The sequence below is a fragment of the Rhipicephalus sanguineus genome, chromosome 5 (assembly GCF_013339695.2).
Source record: "Rhipicephalus sanguineus isolate Rsan-2018 chromosome 5, BIME_Rsan_1.4, whole genome shotgun sequence".
Classification (NCBI taxonomy): Eukaryota; Metazoa; Arthropoda; class Arachnida; order Ixodida; family Ixodidae; genus Rhipicephalus; species Rhipicephalus sanguineus.
In genome coordinates this window covers 11655623-11677418 of record NC_051180.1, presented here as the reverse complement: position 1 = coordinate 11677418, position 21796 = coordinate 11655623, and the positions used below count along the sequence as shown (strand labels likewise).

The 21796-nt window shown below is 42.9% G+C and overlaps 2 protein-coding genes across 4 annotated transcripts in view; one reads left to right on the top strand and one right to left on the bottom strand.

Annotated features, from left to right (window-relative positions):
* LOC119393209 (pleckstrin homology-like domain family B member 1) overlaps nt 1-21796 on the top strand; it is a 440721-nt gene that overhangs the window by 140681 nt on the left and 278244 nt on the right. The gene's annotated exons all lie outside the window — the stretch shown is intronic.
* Nucleotides 5286-20561, bottom strand: LOC119393213 (uncharacterized). Its single transcript, XM_037660068.2, has 6 exons — nt 20367-20561; nt 19717-19801; nt 16641-16796; nt 13484-13699; nt 10610-10686; nt 5286-5459 (listed from the first exon to the last, which is right to left on the bottom strand). Exons 1-5 carry the CDS (start codon nt 20501-20503, stop codon nt 10642-10644), a joined length of 639 nt encoding a protein of 212 aa, XP_037515996.2. The 5' UTR covers nt 20504-20561; the 3' UTR covers nt 5286-5459; nt 10610-10641.

The following is a 21796-nucleotide window of genomic DNA, read 5'->3' as shown; positions in this document are numbered from 1 at the left end:
AGAAAATCACTATTTAGAAAGATATTTTCCGGCAGATTTTATATCTTTCGTTCAACACTTATCGACTGATATTATTATATTTTATCTGCGTGGTGCTAAAAACATTTAGCAGTAACTGCAGGTACTTATACCCCAGAGTTAACAAAGCATAACGGTGAAACTGCACTTACGAGAAATGGAAGGGGGTGCTTTTTGTCGGGTCTGCTGCCTACTAATGTGAAAGCAGCTAAACTGCCCATCAAATTGGATGACAATATTACTCAACAGGAGGTACTGTACAGTTAAACAATGTTGAGCTTTCCTCGATACGTTTGGGATAACAAGTTTGTAGTAAATTAAAAGAAAATATTTAACCAATATAAGTGTCAGTTTTCAACTTTCCGTGCTTATTTACCAATGCCGAGAATTTCCATATTGGTGGAGGGTCCGTACGGGTCACAGACCCGCGCGATAGATAATAACGTTGCTGCGATTACGCGAAAAATTTTCGATAAGTCGATGAGAGGGGAGGGGGGTACCTATTACACAAGCCTCTCCCCTTTATCAAAACTCCCTTATTTTGCAGATTGCTCCGTCTTAAAGGATATGTTTATGGCAATGTTCACGCAGCGTTCTCAAACACCGCCGAAATCACCAGGTAGCTCTACCAAGGTTTTTTGGACTTCTCTATTGTTTCAGTCATTAAACGCCGCGAATTAGTAGAACTCCGCAGTAGGGATTGCGATGAAGCGTTAATCTCATTTTAATGTATTGGTAGGTTCTGAACCAGCGCCCGCTAATGGCTTGACAACTGCTGTGATAACTCTATGGAGCTTTCACAGTAGCAGGTCGAGGTCTCCCGAATTTTCAAATTATTTCATTACCTCTTTCGAAAAACCTATTTTATACCTGTACCGACCGCCAAGTCTTAGTCCTGTTTTGCTGTTTTTTCGCTTTTGACTGCCATTTCACGAAATCTTCTTTTCACTGCATCACGTAAACTGTTAATCTTTGTCAAAATTGATAGTTATGCCGGCCGGCCGAGTCATTTGGTAGAGTTTGTGCATTATTTTTAAAATTTTTTTATTGCTCGCCTTCCTATGTACGCTCTGCTTTATCAATAAAGAAATAGTTGATAGTCAGCGCCCTATCCTGTATGTTTACTGTCCCGTTTCTTGCGCTGTTCTGTCACAATGTTCATGAATCAACTAGCCCACCTATGTGACCAGTCTAGAACACATTTTGGCTGCCTAAAAAGCTGCCTTGAAATGTAACGTGACCGTGCTTCTCTTTGGCCATTTGATCTTATTTGCAAACATCCCCTTCAGACGTTGCGTGGAAGCGAGCAGATAGCCTCCGGCTTGAAACTTATGGCTCTCCTGCGAAGCTTCCGCGCCTTTTCGAGTTGTCGAGTAATCCGGCCCCGCGGTGCGCCACGTGCGTGCGCCAACCTTCTGCTTATTGCAGGAGTGGCTACAATAGTTCCGGGTCACACTTCCTGCTTGTAGACTAACTTTCGCTTAACTATCAAATTTTGGTGTCGAGGAACTCGTGATGTAATTCCCCTACATCGGCCGCCACACACTCTAAGAAAAAAAAGAGTATGCGTGACTCTTTTCGGAGAGTTCTGACTTGCCACGTATACGACGCTCTTTGAAGAGGCACGGTGACTCTTTTTCTCGCCGAGGGTCAGCACGCCGTAGGGGCGTACATTGACTCTTTGCAAGAGTGCAGGGACTCTGCACTAAAGAATCGCCTGACTACTGCTGCGAGAGTCGGGTGACTTCTGCCGAAAGCGTCACGCAACCCTTGAAAGGGAATCGTTTGACTCTTGACGGTACCGACGCTAAAGGAGTCAGGTGACTCTGGCTGTAGTGTCATGCGACTACTTATGGAAACAGTGAATTATTGATTTTAAATGCGTCTAATGACGCTTGCCGAAGGGCCAAGAGTAATTAGACACTTGGCCCTTGGCACTTACCCTTATCTTGAGAAAACATCGTGAATTAGGTAGCATAACCCTTGCTGCAGAGTAAAGCACTTGTAAAAAGATGATCTCCAGTCTGCAATTCACTATAATAAAAGTATTTTGTGGAATGCACACAACAGTTTGATAGAAGACTTTATTATGCACAAAAATATCACAGCACTGATCACAACTGGTCTCCTTCAAATGACAGAAATAGGAGCAATATTTTGAGTTCCAATCGAACTCACTTCGACGATACATAGGGACTCAATGGGGTCGATACATAGGGATACAATGTCACTTGTATTTTAATGTTAATTCGAATGACTAGAAGAGAAACTTTCTCACTTAAACTGCATAGATATTTTTATGTAAAAATCCGACGGTGCTTACCTACAGCACAGCACCACAGCATCATCGGGAACTTCTTTGTTTACAAATACTAACATACCTTCAGTGCACTGTGAACTAATAAATTAATAGTAGATACAATGCTAAAGATATGCTTCAATCAACTCTACATCAAATATAACTTCAAAGGCACAGAGATATTGTGCAAGGCAATATCTGCATAAAAGGCACATTGTTAAACACAATACCACAATGCTATATGCATGTTACAGAGTGAAACTCAGCACTTCACTGCAGCTAATTACAAATGACAATGCACCTGTTCTGCAGTAGGATAAGGCATGACACAGGAAAGGAAAAAGAAATGATGTACACTTGGCAAATAAATAAGCACACCTAAAAAGCAATGGCACCTTAAACAGTGCAATAGATGGGATTAGTTGCTTCATGACGATACCAAGTATACAGCAGATATCAAAAAATGCACAGCAAGCATTTGACCCGGACGCCTCACCATACGAAAGTGACAAGATACACACATACAACAGTTCACTTTGAATGTCCATTAAAGAGATGCGGTAGTGAAATGTAGCTACATTAATACATGTGAAAAAAACAAGAACTGTGGTAAGTAGCACACAGTAAACACCTGATATTGACACATAAAAAAATGAAAAGTTACAAGAAACATAAAACAGTGCACTTGAGCACCATTACGCAGATGGGGTATTGAAATGTAGCTACATCACATATGACAGAACCAAGAGCTGTGGCAAGGGGCACACTCATTCTTCCTCAGCAATTGCAAAACTTCGAGAGGTTGTTCTATACAGCACAAGAAAAAAAAATGTTGCACCTACAAAGAAGCTAGCAGCTGGGCTACGCAATGCTAGTTTCAGCAGCGAGACAGCAGGACGCATAAGTAGCAATTTAGCAAGTGCCGAACTAGTTTAACCCATGTATGCCCAAACTCAGAAAAAATGACAAAACAAAGATTTCTTTTCACAAAATGTGTACTTCTACCCTCAAAAGAAAGCACAAGTTCTTTATTTACTGCCAGCTAAACGCAACGTTGTTTTTCAAGCCGTCCTATACATATAAGACACTGGGCATTAGGGGTGCTATGTGCAGGTGTGGTAAGCCTTGAAACATTTCACGTGCACACCGACATTGCACTTCTTTCCTCTCCATGACGTCTTTCATACAAAGCATGCGTTTGCCCGGAGAAAGCAGTCAGCATTTCCCGTGCACTTCTTCCTCTCCATGACGTCTTTTGCACAAAGCACGCGTTTGCCCGGAGAAAGCGGTCGGCACATGGCAGCAGAAAAGCAAGCAATGTCTAGGCTTGCACATGTGGAGAATGAGGCCTGCTTGATGTGCTCTAGGCCGCGCTAGTCATCAGCTAAAGAAATAGCGATGTTAGAGTGCATCAAACCGAAGGTTGCAGTTGGGGGGTGCGGTTTTACGTGAGAAAATATGGTATGTTCAACAAAAGAAAAAGAGTGCTCCTTTCACTCCAGTGAAGCCAAGTGCACATGGGCTAAGCTTTACTAAAGAGTTGCGAGGGCCCACTATACCATTGCAATGTTTAGTTATTTTACAAAAGCCATAAGATAGCATTGCTTTGTTTACTCACAAAAAAATGTGTTTACTCACTTGCTGTCTGCACCAATTAATAGAAACCGTGCCCCAGCTATCGTTAGCCATAGTTTACAAATATGTCGACACACTCTATGACGACACGACCAAATGCATGCTGCTTACTACTGCATGGAGTAAGTCATACTATTTTTGGTTTTCCGCTCAATTTCCTAATTAGGCAAGCTTAATTAACTAACTCTTGAAGCAACGAAGCTAGCTGAAAATTCTATGAAGAAAAATTGGAGATCGGTTTGCAAAACGTCCAATTAGACAGTTTCTAACTCTATATCTGTTAATTATTAGTGTTTTTCTGCGTACTACAGGCGCACGTGAAATACAAAAAATAACCATGTGACATGCCCGCTCGCACACCGTGATTGCAGTGCTCCCTAACATTCCCCATACAAACGATATGCTTCCCTTGCGACAGTTCATGACAGCGATAAGCAGACATAGTAGTTATCGCTTGTGTTGCAGCTAGCAAAACGTGTGTCATCGCACAACCACCACCATCGTCACTGCCCTGTCGAGCCAGCACACCCAGCCAAGTGCTATGGTCATTTGCGTGTGGAACGTTATGGAGCACCGCAATCACGGTGCACAAATGCCCGCAAGCCGGCTTGTCACGTTTTTTTTTGTATTTCACAGGCACTTTTAGCCAACAGAAAAACACTAAAAATTAACAGATAGAAAGTTAGAAACTGTTTAATCAGGCATTTTGCAACCCAATATACAGCTTTCTCCCAGGAGTTTTTTGCCCACCTTCATTGCTTCAAAAGTTAGTCTATTAAAAATACCTAATTAGGCAATTAGGAAGAAAACAAAAAATAGTGTGACTTACTCCATGCAATATTCGGCAACATGGATTTGGTCACATCGTCATAGCGGGCGTTTGAATATTTTTAAACTCTGGCTCGAGATAGCTGGGGCACCCTTTATATGCATATTACATGCTTAAGGCCATGCGCCACTGTCTTTTCTTTCTGACACACTGTTCATGATTTGATGGTGCCACTTTTAGTCTTTAAAACACTGTATTTCACAGTTTCTATCACTATATTGAAAACGGCTCATGTCCTACCAGTTTTCTTTGCTGTCCTGCTGTCACACTACAAAAATCGGCAAGTGCATTTGCTCTTCTTTTCAGCTGCATCGTAACTGCAAAACATTCATGTGCCACAAGGGACAGCGTCACGGCTGCATCAAACCATTTTGATGGCACCTCACCGCTTACTTAAGTCGCAGATGCATTGAGCATTGTGAGAACTCTGATTGCTTTTGTTGAAAGCTTCGTCCTCTTGATGCCGATGAGGTGTTCAAGCAATGCAAAGGTTTTTTTCGCAGATGGCACATACTGAATGTTGTATGCCCAATACATTGAGAACACTAATGCCATACCAGCGGTTACATCAAGGACATCAATCTGAACATTTTCAAATGTTACAGTTAAAGCGTCTGAAGAGAGGATGCTTCTACCAGAGTAAACAAGAGTTGGATACGTGTGGGTCCTTCCGTCAACCTAAGAAAGAAAAGAAGAAACAAACAGCTATTATGATAGCGAAATGCAAATAGGTGCTCTTTATAGCTCTTGTACAACTACACTTTTGAAGTGAAACTAAAGCTATTTGTTGAGACATGTAAAGCAGTGGCAATAGTAAACATCCTTTGTGCATACAACTGCAGCATGCCTGCCCACGAAACAATGCCTTACAAATATTGAGAGGTATGGCTAATTCCCGTATTTACCCAGTCTAATGCACCACTGATTCTAACACGCATACAATTCCTATGACCCCCTCTTCCTAAAAAAGGGAAATATTTGCAGCGTGGAAAAACATGTCCATTTATGTGCTGTTGCTATTGGACAGGTCTTTATCACTGTCAGACCACAACAACTCATCTTCTGTTCAGCTACAGCACTACAAATTTCACATCTCTCAAATGCCTTTATTACTATGATCGCTGAAATTTCAAGGCAAGCTTCGACCACCCACTTTCCTTGATATTTCCTTGAAGGATGCACCTTCCAGCCTATTGCTGACTGTGAACACGTGGCATCCGTTCATCAGCCCTCGCAATGTGTCCACATGTGGTCCCTTACAATCTAATTGATGCACAAGTCCAGAGGCTGTAGCCAAGATGTCATGCCACCTGGCACTGCCACTAAGTCCGTGGGGCAGACTGGTCTAGGTTGATTAATGTTGCTGTGTGACAACCACATAATGTACTGCTAAAAAGAAATCCCCTTTTCCTCAAAAGCCTTTGGCTGCTTATGGCACATGCCAGTCCACCTACACAGTGAAAATCCCTTGCATTTCATGAACTCAGCAATGCAATTCCGGATAGATTTGAATTGGCTTCAACGCCTGAAACATTCAAAAGCTTTCACCCCAGGTACCTTGGTAGTCGCAGGCATACAGTCCACTCGGAGCTGCGTCAAGAGATCAGCTAGCTCATTTTTGAGGGTTTGGAAATCTCTCTGTGCCTGTGACGTTTCCTTGATACTTGCTGTCAAAAATGGACCTTTCCTGTTTTTTTCAGTCGTGTAAACATCTCTGGCAAGATGAAATTGTGGGCTGCCTCTCTGTTGCTGCTCTCTTCCACACAGCATAACTTTACAGTTAAACGACTACAGACACAAAATTTTGAAGGCGACGTCACTTGTGTGATATATTTGTGCGGACACACGCATCATCTACAATATATCAATGGCTAATATTGCCTAAAACATATTTAAAATCAACTTTAAAGTGTGCGTCTCACAACCACATGCGATACGCCCCACCTCATGACATCGCGGGTCCGAAGCCATGGAAAGGGGGGAGGGGGGCGGCAAATTTTGATTGAGGGGGCCGTTTTACTGTAAATAAATAATAAGAATACATGTTTTTTCTCGAACAGTGAAGGCAAGTGGGCCCCCCATCCCACAAAAAAATTCCTGGCTATGGGCCTGCAGCATGCACAGCAACTTGATTTTAATATAAACAACCAAAAGCCACCAGCATTACAAGTTTGTGTTCGCTGTCATGATCCTTGCAAGTGCTCTCTGCAAGCAGACCTTTTCAACGGAGAAAGGGGGCACATCTGTTATGGATTTCCACGAGAGTACAAGGGAGTACAAAGACTGAAGTCATTGCCTCAGCAGTGCATTTTTGGGGGAGTCACGCATATTAACAACGTCCCACAGGGGATGAGAGCAGCACCCAGCGACATACGTCGGCAAACTCACTAATGAGTCGACTCACTCAGACTGAGATCAGGCCGTGAATCTGAGTAAGTCCGGGTGAGTAATATTTTGGTGAGATTGAGTCCAAGGGAGTCGAGCTGAGGAAAATTTTAGTGAGTCTGAGACAGAGTGAGTTCGGCTGAGAAACATATTGGCGAGTGTGAGTCCGAGTGAGCCCGAAGCGCAAAATATATTTCTTGACTCAGTCTGAGTGAGCTCCACCTCTTATTGCCGACCTGTATGGCCCTATCTACTCATTCTCAACATTACTGTCAGCTTTATATAGGCTTACGTTTACACTTAAGTCTATTCACACATATTTGAACTCATCAGCGTTCATGCTCCATATCAATATTTATTGATCAGAGGCGTGAGTTAGGGGCAGGGGGAAGTGCGGGCGGGAGGTGTCATGATCTCTCTTCGCAAACTCTGACATGTTCTTGAGAAATATATCTCAAGTGAGTCGCATATTTCATAAAAATGTCCTTACTGGATTGAAGCCACAGATAACTCGTATTTGAAGGTGGATGATCAAAAGGCGTATAGAGCACCGTTTATGAGCTATATTGGCGTTAAAGAGCATTTGCACCTAGATCGAAAAAACTAATTTCACGCTGGTGGACTCATGAGTCGACTCACTTAGGCTCACTCAGACTCAGGTCAAGCCGTGAGTCCGGCTGAGTAATATGTGGGTGAGTTTGAGTCCAAGTGAGAAAAGGTTTAGTGAGTCCGAGTCTGAGTGACTCCGGTCGAGGAAAAATTTGGTGAGTCTGAGTCTGAGTGAGCCCTCAGAGGAAGATATATTTCTTGAGTGAGTCTGAGTGAGATCCAATTTTTTGGCCGACCAATGCCCAGCGAGCCTTTGTTGAAGAGTCATCGACGCGGTGCTAATTTGAACGCAGTTTTGTGTGGGCACGTAGCCAGCTATGTTTACAATAAAACTACTCTAGGTCTCACCTCTCTCAGCACTCTTTGAAACCGAAATTGCCACTGGCCCAAACTGCCTCCAAATAAGTAACTGTCACACGCTCGAGCAAACAAGGTTTCAAGCCGTGATAAGTGGGTCATTGGCTACTTATTGCAACAGAAAAAACAAGATGTAAAATTTGTGTGTCAGTACTCCTTTAAGCTGTTCTCAGAGCGGACACTATTGTTCTTCAAGCCCATTGCTTTCATTTAACAAGATATCCCTTCTGGCAAAATACTGTGTGGGTTGAACTCGACAAGGGTGTTAACAAAGGCAACACAAGACTCAGGACTGCGATACAGAAAACAAGAAAAATGTGGTACCATGGTTGCTAGCAATAAGGTACTGCTACCACTAAACGGCAATGCTAATAAGCTGTGGTGGGGGCCAGTTTCGATTTGTTCCCAGTTTTTACTAACGTACGACTTTAAGGCCAGTCTCCCCCTCCCAAAAAGGTGCGTGCTAGAACTGAGTAAATGCAGTAGATATAGGCCTCTAAGGAGGACCGATGGGTTACCAGCATTATGAATGAACTTTTTTTGGTACATATAGGAGGGTGATTCCACGAGATCGAACATGCATGTCCGGTCAATATTTTTTGTTTTGTCTGGGTTTTTTGTATGTTATGTGGGCACATTTAAAGTGCACGGAACCGAAAATTTTATTTTCAAAAAATGCTCCCAGCGCGCCAGAAAAATATTTGAAGGCGGCGGCGTGGGTGTCCCGTTTTTGCTCACTGCAATATTTTTGGATATCACGGCCGAACTTAACACGAACTATAAATGTTGTGTGGAAAATTTTTTTCTGCTGGTTTTAATACGCATTACTGTGAATTACATCCATGCTTTTATGCCGTCCCCAAAAGGAAAAAAAAAATTGGAAAAATGGCAAGCACGGCCCAAATCAAAAAAGTTTGCCAAGTTTGATGCGTTGGCACCTTTCCTATTTCAACACTTCAAAACAGTGCCCAATATAGAATACAGTCACCTCATTAATTCGAAATTTTGGATAATTTGAAATGGTCGCCGCAGTCCGGTCCGCAGTGCATAAGAAACCAGGTGTAAAACGACTCGTTAATTCAAAGAGAAATTGCCGCCTCTACGGATAATTCGAAGCGCGCGCTACCGAGCGTCATCGTCGTCAAACACCAGTGGAAGCTTTTACGGCCGAACGATAGGTGGCACGACCGGTTTTTTCGAGCTTTGATGCTAGGTGCTTCAGGTGGCCTCCGAGCAAAAGGTGAGCAAAGTATGGCCTCCGAAATCACGGGAGCAATTTCGTTCCGTCACCCTCCCGCTATCCCAGCGCCTGGTGCCACTTGTTATACGTGGGACGTTGAGGCAGCGGAGTGGTGGATAGTCCTAGGTTGCACCCGGCGGTGTCACTTTGTTCTTCAAGCCGTCAATGCGTCTTATTCTGCATCAAAGTTGCAAGATGCCGCGGGGCAAGCACTGTGCGAAGACTGTCAAAGAGAAGGTGGAGATTTTGCGAGAGGTACACCAAGGGAAGTCGAGCAAATATGAAATTGCAAGGAAGCACGGCATACCTCCGAGCACGTTGTCAACCTACATACGCAACAGGACGGCCACTGAAAACGCCTGTGAAGCCGAGGATTTTGGCGCCAGTCGGAAAAGGCTAAGGACAGCGAAATTCCCGGAACTGGAGTCAGCTTTGATTATCTGGGTTAAAGAAATGAGAGCCCAGAGTATCGCATTGAGCGGCCCTATCATCATGGCCAAGGCAGCCGATTTCGCCCTGCGCTTGGACATTGAAGACTTTGTCGCCTCTGAGGGATGGTTTCATCGTTTCAGGGAGAGCACAATCTCATATTCCGCACGTTATCAGGCGAGGCAAAGGAAGTGGACACCGAAACATGCGCTACTTGGAGAAGCGACACCCTGCAGTAGTACTTGGAGAGCTACTCGCCACAGGATGTGTTTAACGCTGACGAGACAGCGTTATTTTTCAAGTTGCAGCCAGACAAGACGATCACCTACAAGGGAGACAGCTGTGCCAGCGGCAAGCGCAGCAAAGAGCGTGTCACTGTTCTGGTCGCCGCAAATATGACCGATACTGAAAAGGTCCCCCTTTTTGTGATTGGCAAAGCGCACAAGCCACGGTGCTTCAAAAACATTTGGTCACTCCCGACAGAGTACGCCGCAAACAAGAAAGCCTGGATGACAGGTGACCTATTCAGGAAGTGGCTACTGAAATTCGACAGGCGAATGAAACTGGGTGGCAGACGCGTTCTTGTCGTCGACAGGACAGGCATGTTCGATCTCTCGTGGAGTCACCCAGGACTAAATTACTGATGCAATAAGACCCCGACAGCCTTGTGTTTATAGCCCAAAAAGTAGTTTACAAAATGCCGTTTATCAGAACTATTTGGCCCAAAAGACCAACAAACACAGTACCATCTAGACTCGTTTAACCCCAAAACATTATTATCAAAGTATCTCAGTATAACGGCTCTTACCAATGGGGCAAAAATGTCATCTCCTCGTTCACTCAAAAGGAATGGCAGCAGAACGAGGGCACCGATTCCTCTGACATCTACAATAGGGTTCAGAAGAGTGTTTGTGAAAGCAGACAAATTGCAACATGGGTAAACACACATAAGAAGTCTCGGAACATCTTAATTGCAGATATATTGAAATATAAATGCGTGAAAACATTCAAAGCAAGCACAGATGTTGGAATCTGTGATGAATGAAAGCTTAGTGGTATGATTTTATTCAAATCCTAAGGAACTACAGCAACACCCACAAGATTTCGCACAGCTGGGCAAGCTTGTGAGGTGCTTTTGTGGAAAGCAAAGGTCAAGCACAATTTTGCTTGCTTTCATGTGGTGGAATATACAATGGAATCCAGTAATTACGCTGATGCAAAATGCCGGTTAATATGTGCAATTTTTACATTAATGTACTACAAGTAGTTGAGCTACGCTGCAGTGTGAACACCTAATCAGGAGGCTGCAAAATGCGAGACTTGTAAGTAATAATGCTGCAAGGATGAAGGAAGTGTACACTTCCCGGCAGAAGAATGGCAACTGCAGATGTATGGACAAGTAAATACGGCCTAAGTCATTCTACACTGAAGGGTTCTGTATCTCTCCTGCCATAGTAGGACACACGCACCCTGTAAGTTAGGCTTAGAATGGCCACACACCGAATGGTACATACTGAATGGCTGAATTGGAAGGAAGGAAATACACTGAGCGTAATGGGCTACTTCAATAAATGGTGGGTATTAAAGACACATATATAATCCATGTGTAATTTGTCTGCGCACTTATTTCAGTAGTATTAAGCAGAATAGAGGTGCATTTACTACCATCCCATTTCCTACAAGCTTTAAGGGACTACACAGGCTTGTTTGCTGGCACTTGCAATTCGTGCACACGACAGTTGAATGCATATCGTAAATACCCATACAAATATATCAACGAACCAAGCATTAACCGCGAAGAACCAGTGATGGCTGGCAAGCGAAGCCTTGCTCTAATAACATTGGAACATTATAAACCCCGAAACATTTGACGACATTGACTAAAAAGCACGCTCATTCAGTAAAAACAGTTCGTTAATGTGGACATACTGCAGTTTCAACAGAAGGCAGCACATTCAGTGAGGGTGAACCTAGATTACGGCAGTGCCTAAATGCTATTACTACCAGCATCCTAATGAAACCATACTAATCTGGTACATAAAAATCATAGGCACAAACAAGAGCAGTAGTTTGTTAACGAAATTTCATTGGAATTTGGTACATTAATAGTAGATTCCAGAAAAGGTTAAAACTTGCATTCCAAGCTGAAAAGTACACTTCAATAACTTCAAGTTGCCATGTTACATCAGGTACAGAACACCCATTGATAAAAGAATTGTGGGTGTAGATAGTAGGCAAAACATTCTGTTCTACCAAAACGTACAGTTCTTGGAGATCCCTTGAGCAGACAGGATTGCCGCTGCCACAATGTTGTATGAGGGCAATGCTGGTCGTTTCAGTCTCACTGCTTCAAGGATTGCATCACTATGTCTTCTAAGCGCTTGTGTGAAGGACTCGTCAGGTGAAATTGATGTAAGGCGGCTGCATTCGTTGAGTATCTAGAATACAAGCATGGTTCTTTTATGAAGAAATACTGCCACTTTGCTATAACAGGCCTACTACTAGTGTTTAACAAAAAAAAAATGCATTTATCAAGCCCTAGCTGCAATAGCACAGGCTAAGCTTGAATGGTCAAATACATATTGCACTGCAAGAAAGAAAGCAATTCACTACTTCAGTGACACAGACTGTGCAACAAGACATTTTGTGCTATGTACACTGCCGCGAGAGTTTGGTTTGTGTTGCATTTGCGGTCAGTACTATCAGTAGTTCAAGCATGAAATTGTTTCACAATACAACAAGAAAGCTCTCAAACAACCGTCGAAGCAGTACAGATGTCCTGAAACATAGCAACTAGACCCAATGCACTGCTGACTACACAATATCATGAGACAGATATGTGCAGTGGGGATGGAAAGCACCATCTACATTCTCTGCTGTTTCGCATTTATTTTCAAATAGTTGCAGCCTAGATGGTGTTTTAAAAGCCACTAGAGTCATCCATGATACAATAAAGAACCGTCTAGCATCTTTTTATCAACCCCAAGGTCACAGCATGATGAAAACAGCGCACTGCTCTCTTTTTCTTTCCATCCCCCCTGTACACAGTAAACAGGACAAAAGATTACTGAACATAAAAGTGTTCAAAGCCATAACACAGAACTAGAATGACAAGTACAGACAGAATCACACTTGTCTAAAGCGCCCAGCTGGCCACTTTAGCTGCAGTTTTCTGCAAAAATGTGCAAATACCGATGCTGTATTGATACCTAACAGTTATACTGCATGCTAGGTTCTTTTGGTATAATTCAAGCATGAACGGAAGCTTGCAGCTAACGTGAGGTAGCAGCTGTGGACAACAGTGTCCACAGCCACGCACACCGCCACTCTAGACAAGTGTGCTTCCGTCTGTACACATAGCTGTTGGAGTAAGTGGCCCTTGGAATATTTTTCCTATCTAGGATCTGATTATGGCTTTTTACTTAAGCACATATATATATAACAATGACATCGTTGAACAGGCTTTCTAAAGATTTGTAGCAAGAACTCCCAGTATATTTCATGCAAGCTTACATAGTGTAACAGGTTTACTGAAGTCTTCATTTCGCAAACACAACAATACACAAACAGCACTTATTAAATGTGAATAGCATTAAAACTGACAGAGTATAAATAGATGTGACCTACTTCAGTACATTACTATGTAAAACTGTAATAATGCTTCTTAAACTGCAACACTTACTTCTCTTTCAAGCGTCAATGCAGGATATAATGCCACGAATTCCTTTACACTCATTTTATCCCCTTCTAGGCATTTCCTTCTAGCCTTGCACGTTTTGTCCATGGCATCTTTCACCTTTTCCATATTTGGGTTTCTAGTTGAAAGCTCTTTCTTCATGAAATTTATGGCCTCTGTCACAAAAACTTCATCCATTTCAAAGACAGGTGCGACAGCAGTCTGAAAACATTAGGACACATTAGCAGGTGCTTCTGGAATTATGACATGTTATTTTTGACGTTTTTCACAAGCTGTTAGCCACTGCAACATAGATTACATCAACAATGGTCTATGAATGCTGCCTAAATACTGGCACAGGCTGCAGGATTGGGCACCCGTTTATGTTTAAGGGCACAGGGTAGGCCCTATACCTCCCATATATTTTAAGGCTTCTTTAACACCCATTTTCTCTGAAACTACTATATGTAAAGTTTCATTTTATTCGACTCTTCTTGCAATGGAACTGGAATTACAATTTTATTTCAAGTGCTGACATTTTTGCAATTTTTTCAGATAAGCAAGTAATTTTTGTCCTTACTTTTAAAATAAAACTGCCAAAAAAACTGAAAACTATTCTGCATACGTGCACCATTCTAGTTCAGTAGCTTTGTATTGATCTCTCATTTATGCTGGTAAAAAATCAGCCTTCTGCTTTTTCAAGATGTTTTGATAATGGGGCAAATGTAACAAAAAAGTTGATTTCAAGATACTGAGCGTTGAAGAGGAAAAACAAGTTTATTCATGTTTTTTTCAAAAAGAAGGTGCACTGAACAATTTAATTAATAGTAACCTGCTATATTGTCATCCCACGAATCAGCTTATCGGTTTTTTTTTTCCTTGATTCCCTGGCTTGTTTTTTTCATGTCATCTGTCTCTCTATTGGCCAAATACTGTCGCTGGCAGACAATCTCACCCAACCATATCACAGTGTTGCACCTCGGTGATATGCCAAATGGCCTCGAGAAGTTTTACTCGGCCCGTGCAGGCCTTTTTGAAAATTCGAACGGTTTCAAAGGTGGCAGTTCTGAGAGTTTCCATTCCAAGGAACACGATCCGTTGTGTTCTCGATGAGAGCCACAGTTCCTCCACATTCTGTGTAGACACAGTTACTCGTAATTTTTTAAAAAAATTAACTTGAGGCAGAAAGTTCAGTTTGTGCACGGTCTCAGAAACGAGCTTGGCTGCTCGTCAATTGGTTTCAAAAACCTGGTCCTTTTGGCTCAATAAAAATGTATGGGGCACTGGATATTGTTAAGGAAGGCCTTAACATACAAAAAAAGCAAAAACCTAATTTTTTTTTTAGATTTTGCCCCACCGTGTCCTTAATATCTTTTCTCCACCCTAGTCATCAATGCTCCATTATTTGAATAGAAAAAAGGTAATCTACCTCCATCTTACATTGATTTCGTAAAGGACAAACACTTCAATGTACAACAAACTCATGCCATACCAAGTAGTTCATACCAATGAAATTTTATCTCACTAACCTGGTTTAACATACACCCGAATTAAAGATGCTCATTAAGAAGCTAAAGGCCTACTAAACAATAGATCTTTTTTAAGCACACGAGCACCACCAACTGGCGTGCAAGCGCCCATGGGAAAAGTGTGTATGCCCCAGCAAGCGCCGCGACGAGCATGTGTGCCTCACGCTTTTACTTTCCGCCTGCACTATGCAATCACTTCTCAGATCAAGTGAATTTGACAAAGTGCAATACATTACTGTGTAATTTAATCGTGAACCTCTGAGTTGAGCTGTGATGGCCTCTCTGCGATCTTCATTTGTCTAACATTTTTGCATGCCACAGTTGGACTAGCTGAGCAGTTCCCAAACGTCGTTTTCTCTCTCTTTTTTTTTTTTTTCCCGCCAAAGTGCTCAATGGATTAAATGAAAAAGATACAGCTCCGTTTCCTAGATAAAGTCCACGAGCTGTCGATGAAATTCGTGTATCCAATAAAAATCAAGTTACATAGATATTGTTGAGCACAGGGTGAGGTCCTGGGATTTAAAGATTACACAAGACAGTACAGTCGGCATTTAGTAAAATAAGATACATTGATTAGACAGCTTGCGCGCTGTTCGCACCATGGGTAGCAATGGCAACAATCAATAAGCTTCTAACACCCTTCATTGTTACTAACCGCAGGTGCTGCGATTAGTGTCAACAAAGGGTGGTAGAAGCTTATATACGGCCGTTTTGTTTTCGCGTATTAGTTTACAGGTGACCGTATACAGTGATATCCATGGTCGTGAGCGATATGAGATGGAGCACTAAAATTACCTTTTAAAGGACATAGCCACTAAATGCAGCTGGCAAGCACAGAAATATTCGTGACACTAAATACTCAAGCGGAAAGGTACCTTTGGCAATTCAATATGTCACATTGATATCAGAGAATTGCAAGTAACCTTTGAGTAAACATGAATTCAATGTTCCAGCTCATATTGCACACAGCAGTAAGTCTTGCCAGTATCAGTAAGCGATATGGTGTGTGCAACTTTACTGTCACTTGCGATACACATTTTCTCAGAAATATGTATACACCGAATGCGTTGTTCCTTTAACACATCATGCAGAGAGATAGATGCAAATGCGTTCGGATATGTGTAGAATTTACGATGTAAGAATACTCGAGAAGCGGTGACGTGTTCTTTTCGTTTCGTGCTCCAACGGCGCCAACAAACAGCGGATCACTGAACCACCACCTCTCTCAACACACACTTTCCCATAGTGCTCCGTGTGCCTGCGGGGCATTCTGGGATTGCTTGTAAAAGGTCTATTGCTTGACAGTCGAAAAGTGACTCTTGGAAGCATGCGAGAAACACGAAGTGATTTATATCGTTCTGAATTATAGGCAAATTTTCCACCAGATTTCACCCATTACATTCTTAACGATTTAGAAAATCTGCGAAAATATGCAAAACAATAGAGTTATATAAAAAAGGCAGCAGAATTGCACATTTCATCAACCAAAAATGTGTAGATATTTCTACAAATATATGAAAACAATCACGTGCTTAGAGAATTAGTACATGCAACATACCAACAGATTATTGTGTGAAGCAGTTAATATCAGCTGGTGTAAAAGGGCTGACACAAGGCATAAAAATACATCTTACCTCATGGCAGAATGGCTGCTGGTTTGCTTGATTACTAACATCAGCCAAAGGCTTCCGTGCCCTTTTTGCCTTTTGTGCATCAACTTCGGGACATCCGGGTGGCATCCGTTTCCGAAGATTCTTAAATTTGTTTTTCAAAGATAGAAACCAGGAAAACTGAAACAAACGTGGTAAATGCTCACGCATGCAACAGAAGTCATCGCAGTTTTAGATTAAATTACTGGAACACTGAATCAATGAGCGTAATCAGCACAGTAAGCCTTGAGGATATTTATGCAACCTTTCCATCTAGTGTACATGATAATGGATGCAACAAAAACACAATGTTATGTTTAACTGTGTACAGAAAAAATTTGCAGACAATTACGACATTCCGTAACGTGAAATTTGAGCACAACTGCTCCGGTGTTTTTATTCTTTGTAGCAAAGAGCAATTAACACTGTAGCGGGTCATTCCCTCCAGTGACATCTAGTTGGTCTGTCTCTACTGTGCATTGCTCGAGAATGCCGCTCGCTCTCGGGGTCCGTGAATTCAGCCGTTTTGATCAAGCTACCAGTCGACTCTTACACCAGCGTTTAATAAACGCCTTTACAATTGGTGGAAAATGCTGTGCCCTCACAACAGCTTCGATCCCCCTTCATTGCCCCTGGAACTTCCGTACACTGACATTTTACCATGCCTCAAGACGCCGCTTGGTGACATGCTTTCAATGTACAGTACGGTCCACTGTTAAAGGGAACACTCGAATGAGCGCCCTTCATATTGCTGGCCATATAACGGCAAGTGGATGGGGAAACTTCGTTTGTGCATGGCACTATTCTGTCAAAAGGAGTCGCAACTGTCAACCACCTGTAGTCTGATGCAAATATCAGGCAATATGCTTTTGCAAGAGAGCGAAATCCGAACATGCCCTGCATGCAAGTGTTCCCTCAGTAGACCCGTCTGTACGTCGCCTGGGACCCTGAGAATGGGGATGCCATTCTACCCATCGTAACCTATGCGTACAGCACCGCTACTCAGAGCAACACTGGCTTTTCACCCTATTTTCTACTGTACAGTCAGCACCCATCGCACGCTATCGACATCATCCTACCGTACCGGCCGAATGCTTCTGAGTGTGCACCTATATCTGACACAGTGAGGCATGCTGAAGAGTGCTGCAACCTCACACGCCTTTACCTCCAAGGACCAAGAGCGCCAGAAGAGCATTCGCAACGACATTACTTCAAGTGTTGCTCTCCGTTCCTACCACTGCATCTGGTCTCCCCCCAAGGTTACTCCCCGAGAAAGAAGGCCCCTATCGAGCCATCGAATGCGTATCACCTGTCAACTACGTGATTAAGCCCATTGAACAGTCTTCAGACATGCGCCGTCGTGGATGTGACATTGTCAACATCAAGCATCTCAAGCCATACTATGATCCACTTATAGTGACGAGCTGCTAGGCCTCCGGACGGCTCCTTTTTCGTCCCCAGTGTAATTTTAGTGAAAAGGATTTAACGCTATAGTGGGTCACCCTCTCCAGTGACATCTAGTGGGACTGTCTCTACTGCATATTGCTCGTAAATGGGTCTGTAAATTCAGCCATCGATCAAGCTACCGAATGACTCTTACGCCAGCACTAAATAAATGCCTTTACATCAGCAATATAAAAGGCACAAAATTTGACAGAGACATGCATGCATGTCCCTTTAAACATTGCGAATAGTGTGGCTGACACAGCCAACATATAATGTAGCACATTGCATTGATGTGTGGGTGCATTTCAGAGCAGTTGTGCACACAGACACCACTTTGTTTCAATTGCATACAACTTTCTTTCCAATCCTGGAGTTAAGTTTGGTTTGGTATCGACAGCCTCTCGATGATCCGAGTGCACGCTGGCAACGCGAGGCAAGAGCCAGAGTCTGGCTGAAGGTAGCGTTTACTCACGGCGACCATTCGCATGGGCTGCGCCCAGCGAACTCTCCCAGTTCCCGTCTCCCAACGGGCATTCCTGCTCAGTTGAAAAACAAGCATACAAACACTGTACGTTTCCTCTCTCAGTTGAAAAACCATTATACAAACAGTGTACGTTCCCCCTCTCCTTGCTCTCAGCTAGGAGAAAAGGAATCCGCGCGACGCTCTCCTTCCGCAGAACCACCCGCGTTGACCATTACTGCCAACGGATGTAACCCGATATCCCAATTTGGACATCACTTCTCTTTTTCTGTCGCTGCGGCCACGTGGCCTGGACCGCGGCGACCGCCTGAACGTTTTGAGAATCCTCTACCGCGGTTCGCTTCCCCGACACGAACTCTCCTAGCAATAATTCCGGGAACCTGCCACAGCTTTCGAGTTATGCATCTCTCCCGACGACCCCCTGTGGTGTCGGCGCCACGGATCCGCATCCGCTGCGACCTAACAGCTCGCAAACAACGAGCAGCAGCCCGCTCACATATTCTGAGGCGCTGACACTCTCTGAGACTGACTCCTGGTATTGGTGGAGGCACCCACCGTACACATTACCGATGAAGGCAATCAGGAAATGGACAATGGTGCACTATTGTAGCACCAAATCTCAGGCACATGAGACACATCTCTGCACATGCTCAAGTAGCACTGGGTTTCTTCTGTCGTTGCCCTCCTTAACCTTTTCATGTTTCCTCCATCTCTCTCTGCCTTTTTCCTCGCTCTCTTCACTGTTACTGCCATTTATTGTCTGCTGCACTCTGAGTTCACTCCCTGCCATTGACCTCTGCCCCAAACATTCTTTTGGAGACAGAGACTACATGAAACGCATTAACTGGTGCTTAGGAGTTACGCTGTAAAAAAGCCAGCGCAGGTTAGAAAAAAGATGGTAATGCACTGGCAATAAAGTCACTCATATGTTACACAGCAAAGCACAGCAGAATGAAAAGCAATCAAATCAATTCAGCCATGCTTATAGCACTGTGTGGTAGAGGGTTCCTGTGAGGACATGATAATTTATTCATTAATGTCGTTGTGAAAGAAATATATGCGATAAAGGCTCATATATTATTTTCTTACCCTTTGCCTCTTTATATCAACGTTACAAGTAATAAAACTTCTTACATGGCCACTGTCTGAGCTGTCTTTCAGCTGTGGGTACAATGCCACAAGGCATCTTGCTGCAGTTGCATAGAGCCTTTTTGGGTACCTGAGAACAAAAGTTTGGAGATATTTAACAGACCAAATTTACAGAAAGGTCAGCTGTGTATTGAATTGAGAACTGAAATTTCAAAACTAAATTGGCAAATCATGCTTTTTTGGTTCTTGCACAAATAATATCCCAGCATCTAACCCCTACCCAAAGGCCTTTAACATTTTCAGTTATTTTCAAGCAAAAAGTGTGTTTGCATGTATATAAAATGAAATACTTATGAATGTGTCCCACTTAATGCCCTACACACAACATAAAATCGTCAGGACAAATGAAACAACCAGCCGTAGCTTAATAAATACAACCATTAACTTATAAGCCAAGTGAAGAATAAGAAGTATATAAGTCTGTTTATGTGTGCATGTGCTCACGTTTGATGTCACTAAAGCGTAAAGTGGTTAGTGCGAAAACAAACAAGTGCACAACAACCTTTTCTTTGGCAGCTTTGTTAACTAAAAGATAGGCTGCACAACACATGTAGAGAATTATGCAACTCTACCGAAATGCATGACATGAAATGCCATCATAAATAGGAGCTTTTTATATAAATCATTTTACTTACATTCCACGTAATGATAGATCGTAAGTAAGCCAGTCAATTATTCTTCTTCTGAGCATTTCTGGAACATTTCCATTTTTCACAGTCTTGACCTGTGCTGCTATATCAACTGGCACTTGTGGCAACGTATAGTCCTCCATATGTTTTGCTGAATCTGGCACAGTGAAAACTTGTTGCACATCCTCAAGCAGTATGCTCATTTGCCTGGAACATTTGATCAAAGATTAGCCATATGCTCAAGTTGACTGCACTAAAATATCTTTGAAATAATGATTTAAATTAGGCCAAGCAAAAGTTGGGGGTTCTGCTTTCATGGAGGAAACATTTACGAGAAAAAAAAGGTTACCATACTTCAGCAAATCCTTCAGGTCTAAACTTTCTGCAACAGCATTTGCCGCAGTGAAGCCCTGATTACAAGAGTGCTGTGGTTGGTTCCCGGTACTTTTGTGATAACCTTTCTTACAAGTCTCATTGATTCAAGCATTTTGTACCAATCCAGGTGTCGCTTATCGTTCACGTTCATTAAAATGAAAGACTGATGCGTCCGTTCGGTAACAAAATAACTGTTAAATTATGAACAAGAAAAACGTGGCACGAATACACAATGAGTTAGATGCTTTTTGTCAGCACAGAGGGCGATTTGCGACTGGCCCGTCACCGCGTCGTCTTCGTCCTCCCTTCTCCCCCGGTGGTCACAGCGCTGTCCGGTGCCCTCGTTCTCTTCGCCCGCAGCTGCCCTGCGGTGTCAGGTTACAGCCAGGGGGGCGCATTCTGAGCTCGCCCGAAAGGCTACAAAAGGGACCTTTTTCTCCGGGCTGGGGACCGTATACAAACATTCTGCCTCTTCTCGGAATTTCGTTTTCAACAGTCGCTGCTCCCTTAAAAGTACTGCATTATTAAAGGCCTCACACTTCTATCCATTGGTTGTCTTTTTAAAGGTCTCTGCTGAGGGACCTATGTCAAAGGGTAAATGGTCTCTCACCTTAATGGAGTCTAATTTCTCCACTTGGCATGTGCAATGCCCATGCATTGTGACAAAAGCTCTTGCAATAAGAGTACTTAGCATGAATACTTAAAGAGTTTGTCCTTCCCAATAGACATTACAGGCGCACATGGCAAACCCATGTTCAAGCACTCAACTGCTAGTGTAGAAAAAAAAAAAAAAGGCACACTCGTGCAAATATACATGCATGTATCAGAGAAAGCAAGACAAATACTCCGCCCTGCAGCCGTGTTTCCTGTTACAGTTCCAAAATGCTCCTTGGTATTGGCACTAGGAGGTGCTACCTTACAGTTCCTCAAGACAGCAAAACTTTTTCCGCTCTATCTACAAAGAACAGAAAGCCAACAGTGAAGGAGCTACATTCACTAATGGTATGGAATTTTTTTTTCTGGCTGCAGCCATTGAGGATAGGAGGAACACATGCAGAGAA